At 57.1% G+C, this 13,425-nt stretch overlaps 4 protein-coding genes across 4 annotated transcripts; 2 read left to right on the forward strand and 2 right to left on the reverse strand.

Moving 5' to 3' along the window:
- Positions 1 to 191: 191 nt before the first annotated feature.
- VDAG_01770 (MADS box protein) lies at positions 192 to 1,044 on the forward strand (the record flags this gene model as incomplete). The annotated part of the gene is made up of 3 exons (XM_009657799.1): positions 192 to 440; positions 559 to 693; positions 760 to 1,044. 3 exons carry the CDS (start codon positions 192 to 194, stop codon positions 1,042 to 1,044), a joined length of 669 nt encoding a protein of 222 aa, XP_009656094.1.
- Positions 1,045 to 2,920: 1,876 nt separating this feature from the next.
- Positions 2,921 to 3,585, reverse strand: VDAG_01771 (low affinity copper transporter; the record flags this gene model as incomplete). Its single annotated transcript, XM_009657800.1, has 2 exons — positions 2,921 to 3,029; positions 3,101 to 3,585. 2 exons carry the CDS (start codon positions 3,583 to 3,585, stop codon positions 2,921 to 2,923), a joined length of 594 nt encoding a protein of 197 aa, XP_009656095.1.
- A 1,049-nt stretch (positions 3,586 to 4,634) lies between these two features.
- On the forward strand, positions 4,635 to 5,491 carry VDAG_01772 (uncharacterized protein). The gene has a single exon (XM_009657801.1). It carries the CDS (start codon positions 4,807 to 4,809, stop codon positions 5,290 to 5,292), a length of 486 nt encoding a protein of 161 aa, XP_009656096.1. The 5' UTR covers positions 4,635 to 4,806; the 3' UTR covers positions 5,293 to 5,491.
- A 5,577-nt stretch (positions 5,492 to 11,068) lies between these two features.
- VDAG_01773 (specific RNA polymerase II transcription factor) lies at positions 11,069 to 12,403 on the reverse strand (the record flags this gene model as incomplete). Its single annotated transcript, XM_009657802.1, has 3 exons — positions 11,069 to 11,197; positions 11,251 to 11,547; positions 11,633 to 12,403. 3 exons carry the CDS (start codon positions 12,401 to 12,403, stop codon positions 11,069 to 11,071), a joined length of 1,197 nt encoding a protein of 398 aa, XP_009656097.1.
- Positions 12,404 to 13,425: the final 1,022 nt, after the last annotated feature.

Genomic DNA, 13,425 nt, shown 5'->3' on the forward strand with positions numbered 1-13,425 from the left:
CCACCAGACTCGATTCAGCGCAACAGCCAACCAGGTTTCTGCGACAGAAGAAACCTACATCCATACCAACACAGCCTCTCCGCTTGTCGCCAGAACAAGCATAGATCCATCGGCACAACGCTCAAAGGAGCATCTCCACCAAACTGTCTTTCTTTGCCTCGTGATACCTTGCGAACAAGCAATTGACAGCCATGGCCGACATCACTGATCAGCACGACCAGGGCTCGCCCGGCGACCTCGACGAGGCGCACTCTGTCGGCAATGGCAGCGTCGGCGAGAACCGTGGCGTCAAGCGTCAGCGCCCCAGCGCCGCCGACGACGACGACGACGATGACGAGAAGGGAGGTCGTGAGCGTCGCAAGATTGAGATCAAGTTTATCAACGATAAATCGAGACGCCACATCACCTTTTCCAAGCGCAAGGCCGGCATTATGAAGAAGGTAAGAAGCCACAACCGACAGAACACCCAAGCCCGCCACCACGGGCGCGTCGACCACTTGTCGCGTTTAGTATTTCCGCTGTTGTCCCCCGCAATCGCTAACACGATCGACCTCGCAGGCATACGAGCTATCCGTCCTCACCGGCACTCAGGTGCTCCTGCTTGTTGTGTCCGAAACAGGCCTGGTCTACACCTTCACGACACCCAAGCTCCAGCCTCTCGTGACTAAGGCCGAAGGCAAGAATTTGATTCAGGTATGCTGCGATGCGCACAGCCCATGAGCACGCTGTCGCGCGAACAATGACTGATTGGTGTGATAGGCGTGTCTGAACGCTCCGGAACCCAGCCAGGGCGGCGAGAACGGTGTCGACGACGGCAACCAGGTTGAGTCCCCTGAGGAGCCTCCCCAGCAGCATCTTCCCCCGCAGGCCGGTCGTCAGCAGGGCATGCCCGGCGCTCCTCACATGCCGCCCAATTACATGCCCGCCAATATGGGAATGGACCCCTCGAACCTTGCCTATGGCGGCTACGTCAACCAGCAGCAGCGCGGTGGCTACCCCATGGCGCAAGGCGGACTTCCTCAGCACTCGTCCCATCAGTCATGATTGAAGATATCTTGGACGAGTGGATGCTTTCCCGCTGAGAAGCCCGCGCGTGCACGGCATTCCGGAGTATCTGGGATGTTGTGTACCGCCTGGACATCGAGGCAACGCCCACATAATATGCGAGGTTCCGACGGTATGGCGTTCGCACAGGTGTCTTTTTGTTTGCATTACGCATCCTCGCTTTTTCTGCATTTCTTCTTCTCGTCCTGCAAGGTCCCGTCTGCTCCAATATCGGTCAGCCTTGCAAGGCTTCTTCAAGGATCCGCCGATCTTCAGGCCCGACCCCACAGCGTCTGCTCGTGGACGCGATGGAGGTTGTGGATTCGGCAGATCAGTAGATGACCTGGCGGGAGGAGGGGAGCTCGGGTGAGATGACGAGAGGATGCCCGATCGAGGCCGATGCTGCGGAGGTCTGGGACGCGGATAACGGAGCACAATGCCCGCGGCCCAGAGGCCAGCTTGTTTCTTTTTCTCCTCTCGGTGGTTGGGTCGTTTGGGTCGGCAAGGTGGAAGGGAGGGACGATATCGGAGTTGGGTCTGATGATATACTACGGCCAGGAGAGGCCATCCCTCTCTCCAACGTGTAGGATTAACGGCGATACCCGGTCTGGGGAGGATGCCATTTCTGCCCAAAAAAAATGGTCTTCTGAAGAAAACAAAACTATGCACTGAAACAGAAAGCCTGCCTCGGTCGCCCTGCAGACGTGGTCACTGCCGAAAAGTCGCGACCCTGCGCTAGGTACCAATCGCTCGAGACGAGACATGCGCAGATCTGAACATCCAGCGTGCGTGATTGACGACGCGCCATCCACTCATGTGTAGGGTTCGGACCTGATCTCGACGAACCCGACAGATTGGGTTCGATTGGGTTCACGGATCAAGTAGGCAGTGATGGACATGGTGCGCATTGAACTACGTCCTGGGACGGGATAGTGCGCCTGGGGCATTTACGTATCGGGCATGGGCGGTCCGCACAACAAGGTGGCGGGCCGAGAAGAGGGGGGGGCTTACGACGGTAAGGGCACCTACATGGTACTCTGGCAAGTCTGGGCAATGGCTATGGGGGTTACAAAGGTTGGCAGACGGCTGATCTCCCTTCTGGGGAGAGAGAGGGGCGCGCACGCTGGAAGGGTGGAGATGGATTGGAGCAGTTTTTGATAAATAGGATTGTGACAATGGATCGCAGCACAGCATTTTGCGTGGATATGTCAATGTGTGCACGTGTATTTCTCTCTTCTCTCTTCTGCTGGCCTGGGACGCGGCTGTTTCGTTTGTGATGGCGCCCGCGTCGGATGTGGGCGTGCATCGGGGGACGGGCATGGGTGCAGCCACATTTGCATCGTCTTGGAGAGGGGGTGTGGCTGACTGGAGTGGCTTGACCTCGACGAGGTGCTGACATGATGACAAAGTGAGATGGGGTGCGGGTTGTCACGTGCATGCATGGTTGGCTTCTCAGGGGTGGATCTGATATGAGCGGGTTTGAGAAGGTTTCTGCACGGACCACGGACGATGTTACGAGCGTAGGTACCGGTACTTGAAGGTTCCGGCCGCTTTGGACATGGGAGAAGTGCAGACACGGGCAGGGCTTCAAGGTTCGACGCGAAAAAGGCAGAGGGATCACGGCGTGTTTCATCTGCTTCTCATACTGATCTGCTGGTTCTCCTGATTGTACGTGTTTGGGACGCAAGAGGGCTTTGCCATGGGAATTGTGATTACGAGGGCACGCATCACAGGATTACATGCAATGCTTCGGAAGAATGCACGAAGGGACGGGAAGAATGTCGCTCGAAAGAATGCCTTGTTGTTTTCTTTTCTTTTTTTGGCTGGCTGGCATCTGAAATAACATGTTGTCATGGCCACCCACCACGCAACCACTCTAGTGCTCGCTGTGAATGGCATAGCGACCGACAGCAATGCTGCCGAGGAAGACACCACCCAGGACAGACAGGAAGTAGCCGACGTTCATGCTCATGACTGCCAGCATGCTATCATGCCGCGTTAGCGCTCGCTCTCGGGGCGACGCACACCCCGTGCAGGGGCGCAAGGGGACACTCACAGGAGGTAGCCGACACCGGCAATGGCCGTGTCGAGGAGGGCGCGGACGGGGTCGACGGAGAAGCGCCACGGCCTCGCGAGTCCGTGTTTCCGCTGCACGACGGTGACGTTCTCCTCGCGGCCGTTCTCCGAGATGACCATGTGCTTGGCGAGGCTGTCGGACGAGAGCTGCTGGCCGAGGGTGTTCTTGTCGGCGACGACGACGTACCGGCGCTTGAGCTCCTGGTCGAGCCAGCGCTGCTCGAGGAGGGCCTTGCCGGCGAGCATGACGCGGAGGAGGGAGGCGAGCACGATGAGGAAGATGCAGGTGGCGGCGTACGTGCCGACGCTGTTGGGCGTCCACGCCTCGCTGTAGAGGGACGTCTGGATCATGTTCTGGAAAACGACCATCATGCCCATCTCGTGGCCTCCCATGCTGCTGCCGTCGGTGCTGGCGGCCGTCGTGGCATCGTGAGCCATGTCGCCGTGTGGAGCTCGGGCTTCCATGGTGAGAGGTGGGTGGTGGGGAGGGTGTCGAATGGAGGGTATCACGAGAGGAAGAACAAGGTAAAAAGAAACGACGATGCCGGCTCGTCGGTGTTGGACGTCACAGTCGAGTTTGTGTGTATATGCTCAGCACGAGGCTTTCGAGGTTGTGTCGGAGGGTGGACTGGCCTCGAAGATATACGTTGCGACGATGAGAAGGTTTGCGTGAGATCTTCAGACGCAGAACGTGGCGCTCGTCGCCGAAACAAGGCTCGAGGTATATCCGGGGAGGGAGGAGGCTCCTGGCAGGCCGACCTGGTCGTCTCGTCGCAAGAAACTGGAATTGGTGGTCTGGTCTCGTCTGGTGTCTGAACCAGGAAACGTTTGAGCATGGGTGATCTCGACTATTTGAAGGCACCCGGATGGGAGGCGGGGTGGTACCTCGAAGGTGCTGTACTCCAGGACTCCAGTGTCCCTTCCCTTGGCCGCGCTCCAGTGGAGTCTGAAGGGCAAAGCCAAGATAAGGACCTCGCGGGGTGCAAATCCTAGCCACGTCATTGGTAGATGAGCAACTTTAGCGTCGCCCAGGGACTTTGACTGAATGTACCGATACATTCTTTCCACGTTGGCCACAAATGTAGATACTCAGAGCCTCAACTCCATGCAGCAATGAGGAACAGCTGCCATGACACAAGTCCACATCATGAGCAACAACGAGCTCCATAAGCCATAGTTCAAGTGTGTTTTCAGTGTAGAACACTGATCCCAGCCTTCCGAGCAGTTCACGCAAAACCGCTCTCTTCAGTCATGCCTCATGAACAGACTGTTCGGGCCAGAAACTTAGATCGTAATCGAACAGCATCAGATTGTTTCTTGAAACAGTCTTCAGTATCTTTTGGGCCTCATGCACAGGACTCCGGTCTCCTTTTTTTAGTCTGATCATCTCATCGATCGGCACTAGTCTCCCTACGCTTCTCCTCCGACAACAGTGCCAACCAATCGCAAGCATCCCGCCGTATGGCCCATTCGATGCGATGACATCCACGCATGGTTTACATCCTCTAGCTAGAGAGTCTAGGTAGAGAGCATCGCCTTTGCCCCTGATGACCGTCCCGTCTCGTTGTAATTGCCTCCTTCGTCAAACTGTGAGACATCCCAAATTGAATCTATTCGAATCGAAATCAGAGTTGTCTGGTTTTTACAACGCACTTCGTGCACGGTTTTCGGTGCGGATCCCATGTAATGCTTGTTTGCCCACAAAAAATCGTCCTGTCAGGGCAAAATCATCATGGATCCCCCAATGACATACAACCCAGTACCGGATGCTCGAGGCTAGTTTGCACTTGCTCGCTAGGCCGAGGTCTGTTGAGGAGCTTCCCAAATAGTCCACTCCTCGCTGCCATTCTGTCGCCGAAGCTTAAAGGAACAACGGCGTCGCGTCCTCGTAGATCGTGCAGGAAGCATCGTTCATGGTCAGAATCACGTAATTTGTCCGAGCCGCTGGCCAATTCGAATCCCAATCCCCGGCGACATGAGCCCATGGCCAGAAACTTCAAAGAACCCATGCATTTCCGCTTCACCGAGGGAGCGAGCCTTCCGATTGACGAATCCTGGTGCAATCGCGCCGTTGAAGTCGATGGCGAGGATTGGAAATATAGCGTCAACTCGTTGTCGCACGCCATGGTTGGAAAGAAAAGCACATCGATCTTGCTGAAGAACGCGCTTTGAGCACCTTGTTCCACTCCGCCAACGAAGCCCACCGGTTGCCTCCTAGGTGGGAACCAGTTCACGAGATCCTAGCACAAGTTGCGTAGCAACGGCATGTTGAAGGGCTGTCGAAAGGCGTTGATCTCCCAGAGTACCTGCGGACTCATCATGTTGTCCTGTGGATTCGACTTGTCGCGACGAGATCTGTGAAATGAAGATTGGGTAACATTCGGGACAGACTAGGTGCCACGTTCATATATCCTGCGCTGGTCTTGAAGTCCCCTACCTCAGAACTAACGTTACACGTCACGGGGACGTTACAGTCTCGGATTTCTCTCTGAATGACCAGCTTGTGTGGATTGGAACGTAACATGTTGTTGGCAGGCCCCCTGTAAATCACAGACACTTTAGCCGGCAGAGGCATCGGAAATGTACAGGGCTGCCGGGCTTTTCCATCTGCGCCGTGCTGGCAGGGTTGCATCGCCTCAGCGGGTCCACGATATGTCTTCGGAAACATTGCCGAAATCCTTTGCAGTGCAAGGATACCCGGTGAACTCTGGCCCGACCCTGAGCGAAAATGCCTGGCGCAAACCATGATTTCTCTGGCAAAGTGAGATCTCCGCAACGTATGACCTGGTTTTCCTACCGGTCTGGCGCTGAATACCCGGTTAGGAGTGCTGACTGTCTCGTCCTACCAGACATGCTGCAGCCACCCAGCGATGTCACCAGCAGAGGGACACTTTCCCCCTGCGCATCGGCACCCATCCCCTTCTCCCCGATGGTGTCGTGCGTCCAAATGCTAGCATCCTTGGAGGAGGCGTGCTGCAGCGATTCACGATCCGATACCAGAGCAGCCGCCACTCCCGTTAGCCGTTGTACTGGGGGGGAGGGGTGTAGATCTTGTACATGTCCCTTCCGTATCCAGGTCCCGGATCTGCGTCAAGCCGCCATGGCTACGCGGGGAGGGGGGGCGTGAAGTAAGGAAGTGATCGCGGATGGCTGCAGGCCGGGTTCCTGGTGGCTCACAGGCCCATCCATATGCTGCCCCCGTCGGCCCGTCTGCACACAACCCAAACCGCGGGGCCGGGATCAGGGGCGGCGGTCGAGGCAGGTTCCCGAGTCTATTTTGACGACCTGTTGTCCATGTTGTCAGGGTCTCCACCACACCCTTGAAGGCCCTTTGTCCCTTTGCTCAGTGGGAGTGGGCTGTAAGTTCCGACGTGATGCCTCGCCGGCAATGAGAAGGGGAGTGAGATTATGGCCCCTATGGGATGCATTGGCGTTGGCAACACTGCCGGGTTCCGAAGATAATATTCCTGCCGTGCTCAACATGTTGCTGCCCACGCCGGTGACGCCAACCGCTACTTCTCAGTGCGAGGTATGCTACGCTCCTGTGCTTGTAGCTTCAAGAGGTTCTCGGCGACAGGCCCGAGACATGCGTAAGGAGCAAGGAGAACCTTGTTTGTATTAGTGTGACCGTACGTATATAGCAACTTGACAGTCAGTTCGGGATTACCAACATTACCAAGGAGACCTTTGAGGCTGCGTGAACGTTCCTGCTCGAGTTGCCGTTCGGGCCACGGAAGAGCAGCCCTGGTGAGCACGTAGGACAGACAAATGAAACGCGTCGAAGCCAGCCAATGAGACTATTTTCGTGCCCGCTTCCGCCTGACCGCCTGAGACGAGTATTGGGTGACACGAGCGATAATGCTCCTGAAAGATCGACGTGAGTCCAGTGTCACCACCGTGCCCAAGCCTGGAGAAGATGGTGACCCTGCACCAGAATAACGCCGACGATGACCAGCTGGCCGACCAGGAGAATCTGTAGGACGTGAGACGCACTTGGCGGCAGTGTGCCAGGGCTAGCTATAAGGCCAAAAATCAACACGGCGTGCTCTGCAGTCGGTGGGAGGAGATTGGGGGAGGCATGTTGTTACCAGCATGGAGGGTCGACATGACGGGCCCGGGTGACGGCATAGACATGATGCGGGCAAGAGAGCGTCCCGTTACATATTGTCGACAAGACACACACTGGCGGCGTAGGAAGGTCCATCTGTGTCAGGCAATAATAGAAGTGAAGGCGCGACAATGAAGGTGCCTGCCTACTCGGTTTATCACTCTACAACAAGAGGCAGGAACGATCGTCGTCGTGCCTGACGTCTGAACGCCAGACAATGGACAACGGACAACGGTCACAATGGACACCCAACGCCACGATCACTGTCGGGCAGGCATGTCCAATGGGGCGGTTTCCAGCTGGTTGACCCCTTCCCGAAGACGGCTGCGGGCTAAGGCGTTTCCCACAGCCACCACATTTGGTCGAAGTGCCGCGAGTGCCACCAGGGCCATCACCGCCACGGCCAGCATCGTCAGCAGCCTTCCGCAACTCGCCCTGGAAGTGCATGGTCCGCTGCTCGGCAAGGCCCATAGCAGCACGCCCTCTGTCTAACCCGACCCGGAATGCTGGAGGACTCTGCCCCTGCTGTCCTCTCTCTCTTCTCGGTGACGGAGATTCAGAATTAACGACGTCAGCAAGATTGGAATTACTTCTCGATGCATTGTCTCCGGATGCGGGCAGGAAGAAACAAGCTCAACCCAACGACCTCAACAACTCCTTGTCAGGATGTGGTCCACGACGAAAGGAGGGCCTGACAAAGCCAAGGAGCAGCAACACTAGGCCCATCGAACGATGCACAGAACATGCCAATCTTTGGCTCCCTGCACCCCAGCAAACGGCTTCAAGTCATTGACAAACGCCTGGGCCTGGCCATCAGCCTGACAGAACCCTCCGAATGCCGAGCGGGACGCCAGGTGTGTGTATTCTGCGCCATATGGAATGAGAAATCCCATTGAAGGAACGGCAGTCCCGGACACATTTCAACCTCAGCTGAAAAAGGGCAAACGCGCTTGACCGCTTGGTGGCTCACATACATACAGACGCATACATGGTACACACCGACAGCAACGACTAGGCATGCAGACTATTGGGAAGTCGAGGCTCTGTCTCGCCTTCTCTGCTTTGGCCTGCTTGTCATCTGCTGTCTCGCCCAGCCTCTCCCTACCCGTCTGTCAATAGCTCCCTTTCTCTCTCTCTCTCTCTCTCTCTCTCTCTCTCTCTCTCTCCCACACCCCACCCCACTCTATACACGTTTCTCTGCTTCTGGCTCTGGCACTAACGTCTCGACCGCCTGACGCCTGCTGGGCAGACGAACGGAAAGGAGAGGACTCGTGACAAGGCCAGACCACACGAGACGAGACAAGACTAGACAAGCGAAAGCGAAAGCAAACACAGACACCCCCCTCCCCTCTTCTCTCGCACAAAGGAATGACGGTCGCCGCCCTATTCACGGGGTTGGTCAATTAACCGACAATGAAACTAGAGCAAGGCGACCGTCAACACGCTTGCCCAGGCTAGGGCGCCCTGCCACGAGACGAGTGGGCGGGCACCGGGGCGTGAGAGCAACTGACATGTCGAGTGGTCCTCTCACCCGCCTGCTAGCTAGCTACTAGCTAGCGGGACAGGGCGCATTCGGAGGCGAGAGTAGACGCACCAAGTGTGGGTGTGGGTATTCCAAAAGCTCGGGGGGTGCGGTGTCGAAGCAGACAAGGGACTTGAAGAGAGAAAGAGAGGCGAGTACATAGTAAGAAAAGGAGGGGGGTAGTGGTGGTTCGGCCAGATCAGCCCGCGGCGCGGCGTACGCCCAGGCACAGGCATGGAGGACCCTTCCTCATGCTCTCAATTTCAGTCCTACCATGTTCCCATTCCGTGCTCGCTACCTGCCTTTTGACAGTATCATTCTGTAAACCTCCCTGCAGCCTCACCAGAAAAACCCTCCGTTGAAATACTGCCTCGCCCTTTCTCATCAGCCGCAGTAGGCAGGGGGGCGCGCCCCGGGTTGAGGATTGAGAGAGGGGGGGGGGGGGGGGGGGGGGGGTCAGAAAGCCCACTGTTTCCCTAGCTCCCTCCACCCCCCCTGGCCCTTCTCCCCATCTTTCTACCGCACCGCGTGCTGCTGGAGAACGGAAGAGTCGAATTCAGAAGGGACAAGCGAAAGAATGCCGATCATCAGGGGGCAGCGTGTGTCGTAGTGCATCAGGGGCGCCTTTGGAGAGATGAAAGGTATCGGAGGGCGGGACGGGGGGAACGAGGGCTGCTGATCACTTGGGAAGAAAATTCGTCTTCCGAATTATGACTGTAAGTACCCAAGGTAGAGAGGCCTAGAGAGAGAACTTGTCCGTCGGAGGCGAGAGTAAAAGAAGGAGGGGTTTGAAGCGGAGAAGACACCTTGCCTCGTCTCGATTCCGGGCGCGTGGGCGCCGACCCTGGGATCAGAGACAGCCTCAGCAATTCAAACGCCAATAACGGCTGAGAGAGGGAGATAGCGAGAGAGGTTGTTGCATTTTTTTTTCTCTCAGCCTCTGCCCCCCTCGGTCTCCTCCCATTTCCCAGGTTCTCAGCCTGGGCTGAGGCTTACCTGGAGTGCACGTCCACTGACCGGTCTCTCGGGCCTCCCCCGTCCACCATGTCATCATCTCCAAGGCCAGACAGGCACGGCATGTCAGGCGAGGAGGGCGGGCGGGTGGGGGGTAATAGGAGGGCGATCGTGATACTTGCGCACGAGAGAAACTTCCCAGCGGCCTCTGACCGCAGCCCAACAAGAGACCATGACTACGTTGGCCCCGGCGAGCTAGAACCGCGATGAAGAGAAGAATGGCCTCATTCTGAGCCCGGCACCTCCGTTCTCGCTGTAACACCAGCACTTGCCCTAATTAGCTCGCGCCGCCCCCTCGTTCCCCTGGTGGCGCACGCGGTAGTGGCACGAAGGGGGGAAGAAGAGACTTTGGGGGGAGGTACGGTCTGCTGGACCAAAGAGGTTTTTCGTCCTGCTGAGGATGGATGGCCTCTCTCTGCAGCATTAGCCAAGGCAGCCGTCCGAACATCACTCGCTGCAGAGCAGTTGCGGGCGCAATCGTGGAGGCGATAGCGGCGGCACTTGTTCGGAACTATGCTGTGCTATCCTATACCATATTTACAGGTACGGCCGCTTGTCGGTATCACTGCGGGTGATCGTCTCGACCATTATATCTCTCTCTTCAGTCCCCCAATGGTCGTCATCAGTGAGGCCGGACAACCCAGCCTGCAGGCTTGAACCTTGATGGAAAATTTAGAGAATCGTGGGGACAAACCCCACTGCCTGGTCTGTTCTCCATATCTCTGGGCCCCATGGTCGTGTGCCGGTACGGTGACGAGGGCGGATCCAATGCGCCGCAGGTAGTAAGCCTTGGAATCAGCATGATCCTGTTGTTCTCAGTCCTGGACCGGCCACGCGCTGCGCAGGCCTCCACAGGACAAGCCGTAACAGAATGCAGAGTGAAATACTGGCGGCCACGAGCGTCGAAAACACGATGAAAGTGATGAGTCTGGTGATCGGGGGCTGTTTCGACAAAGTTCTTCCGCATGCATGTTACTCTAAATACCTCATCCATCACCAGAATCATTAGAATACAACAAGCCGGGTGGGAAAAAAAACCCAGAAGACTTCAAAGTCTGGACCAAAGAGGTAAAATTCCCAATGCCTCCCTTTTGTCCTGGCGCCCCTCCCAGACCGTAAACCCAACCACCTCGCAAATGCTGCCTTGACTGTCCGTTGCCCCATCATTGGGGGAAAGAAAACCCAAAAAAGACAACCGGACCGCAACGTCCAGTAGAAATATTAAGAGACGAGAATAACATAAAGTCCATGTCTTGGCCCTGCTCCTCTCGTACCAGCTTGTGAAAACGACCATCTTCCTTCCTCTACTCGTCATCCTTCTTGATAGATGGCGCCAGCGGGCTCTCGCTGCCATCAGAGCCCCCACCCGGAGAGCGTGTTGTTTCTGTACCGTTCGTCTTCTCTCCGCCACACCCCTTGACCAGGCGATGCCTCTGTAGACGTGTTAGTTTGCACTGCCTCGACGCGTTACGGGAGCGAGACCAACCTTTAAAGCGTCTTTGCGAGAGAAGCTCTTGTCGCAGTGGTCGCAAGGAAAGGGCTTGACCGCCAGATGGATGCGCTTATGTCGCTTCAAGTCGTGATTTCGGTTGAAGGACTGAGGGCACTGATCGCACTTAAAGGGGCGCTCCTGAGGGTTATTCTGATGCGCACCATAGATGTGCTGCAGATGGTGGCCGCCATATCCCGGCAGATTCATGCCTGGCATGACGGAGAGCGGCCCACTGGGATTGCTGAGGTTGGACATGATGGGGCCGCCCATGGATGGAACCTGCATACCATACTGAAACGGACGATATGGTTGAGGGGGCGCCATGCCAGAGTGATGGCCGGCAAGGGCGTGAAGGCCCCTGGAGGCAGCCGTCGACGTGGTGGGCGAGGGCGCACTGGACGAAGAGGGATAATAGGAAGGTTGATGAGGTGCCGAGCCGAAGGATGGCTGATGCGGCGTGGACGCCGACGAGAAGTAGCTTGGAGTCGAAGGGGGCCGTGTATATGGATCGACGTGAGACACGGCGCTCAAGGGCGTTGGAGGTTGCGTCGAGGCCGTCGACTGGGGATTCAGGATGCCGCCTCCCGGCCGCCGTGTGGCCGTGAGCGTGACCGTGGGATGGCAGGCTGCCTGACGCGGCGCCTCCGTGGCCGAAGAGGCTGCCAGGGAACTGGTGCTGGCTGTGGCCGTTGGCGTGGCTGCTGTGGGCGTGGCCATAGGTGGGGGAGGGGTCATGGGGGGCGCGAGCGGTGGTGTTGTACATGGACGACCCGGGATCATATGAGCTCGCCTTATGGTCATATGGATGCGTATGCGCATGTGTGAGGGTATTTGGGGTTGGGGAGACGGAGCTGAGGGTGTAAGCTGGGGCGCTAGGCGTCGGCCACGATCCATGGGCAGAATAGTGACTGGACAGCCCGCTGAGGGCGCTGTGCTGCGAACTGCCGCTGTTTGCTCCAGAAGTCGAGGAACCAGGACTCAAGACGTCAGCGCCGCCTCCTGTTGGTGTCCGCGTTAGAATGTTTCTAGAGTCGTAGGGCGGACCATAACGCGAGGCGGCCGCCGGGGAAGTCCTCAGTTGGGCTTCCCCTGGCAAGTCACCTTGCCATCGGGGTGTCTGGTCTTGGCGGGAGGAATGAGGGGCCATGGTGTTCTCACTGGGTACTTCGGGAGGCTGCGATGATATGCCCAGCCGTGGCAAGGCAGCGTTCCTCCGATCCTTCAGTCCTTCGAAATCCATAGCACCTCAGTTGCGTCGGGTTTCTCCTGCTGTCGTAGTCGTAGTACCCGTGGCTCGCCTGGGTGACAACATGCGTCAGAGCAGCCACTCCGAAGGAAGACGCTCTCCTGAAGGGGCGGACAGTGCAGTCGCTAGGCGCTGGCACCGGCGAGATCGCAGTAGAGAAACGAGAACGACGCGGCGTCGATGCGCAGCTCTGTCTAGGCAAGCAAAGAAACGGTGCTGGTCTCTGAAGAGGCGGCCGTCGTTGCTGTTGCTGTTGCTGTCGCGAAAAAAAAACCGTGTGCGTATGGCTGGGTGAGTAGTGCTTGTGGTGGTGATGGTGGAGGTAGAATAGTGGTTTGTGGCGGATGGTGTTCAGCAGGCGTTCCTCGACGCCAAGGGCAATGCTGGTGGTGTAAGTTGTTGAGGCGCGCCGCAAGGTTCCGCCGCAATGGTGTTGGTCACGTAATTGGGGGGGAGGGGAAAGCTTGAGGAGACCTGGCCAGCTTTCCCAGTAGTTGGAACAATGCAGACGAAAAGTGTGGTATCGTGGAGTCGTGTTTCTGTCGTCCAAGGTCGTTGGGGCGGGTATCGTAAGGTGAGTACTGTTGGACAAGGTGAAAAGCAGCTGTGGTGAGAGCTGAGGATGGCTTGATGCTGGGGAAGAGGCAGGGTTGGATATATGTACAGGGCTTTGTTACCTTTGAGCTTGCACTTGCACTTGCACACACTCGGCTGGGTTGTCTACCTGGCACCCCGTACCTGGATACTTGGATAACTGGATACCTGGGTCTGGGGTAGCGAAAGGGGCCAGAGGCGAGAGGCGACAGGCGAGAGCCAAAGAGACAGACCAAGGGAATGCTGCTCCCTGACTTCCACGAGACGAGCTGACCGAACCGGAACTGGGCTACAAGACCCTGGCAAGATGGGCCCTTGTCTTTTTCTTG

Source organism: Verticillium dahliae, genomic scaffold (genome assembly GCF_000150675.1).
Source record: "Verticillium dahliae VdLs.17 supercont1.3 genomic scaffold, whole genome shotgun sequence".
Lineage (NCBI taxonomy): Eukaryota > Fungi > Ascomycota > Sordariomycetes > Glomerellales > Plectosphaerellaceae > Verticillium > Verticillium dahliae.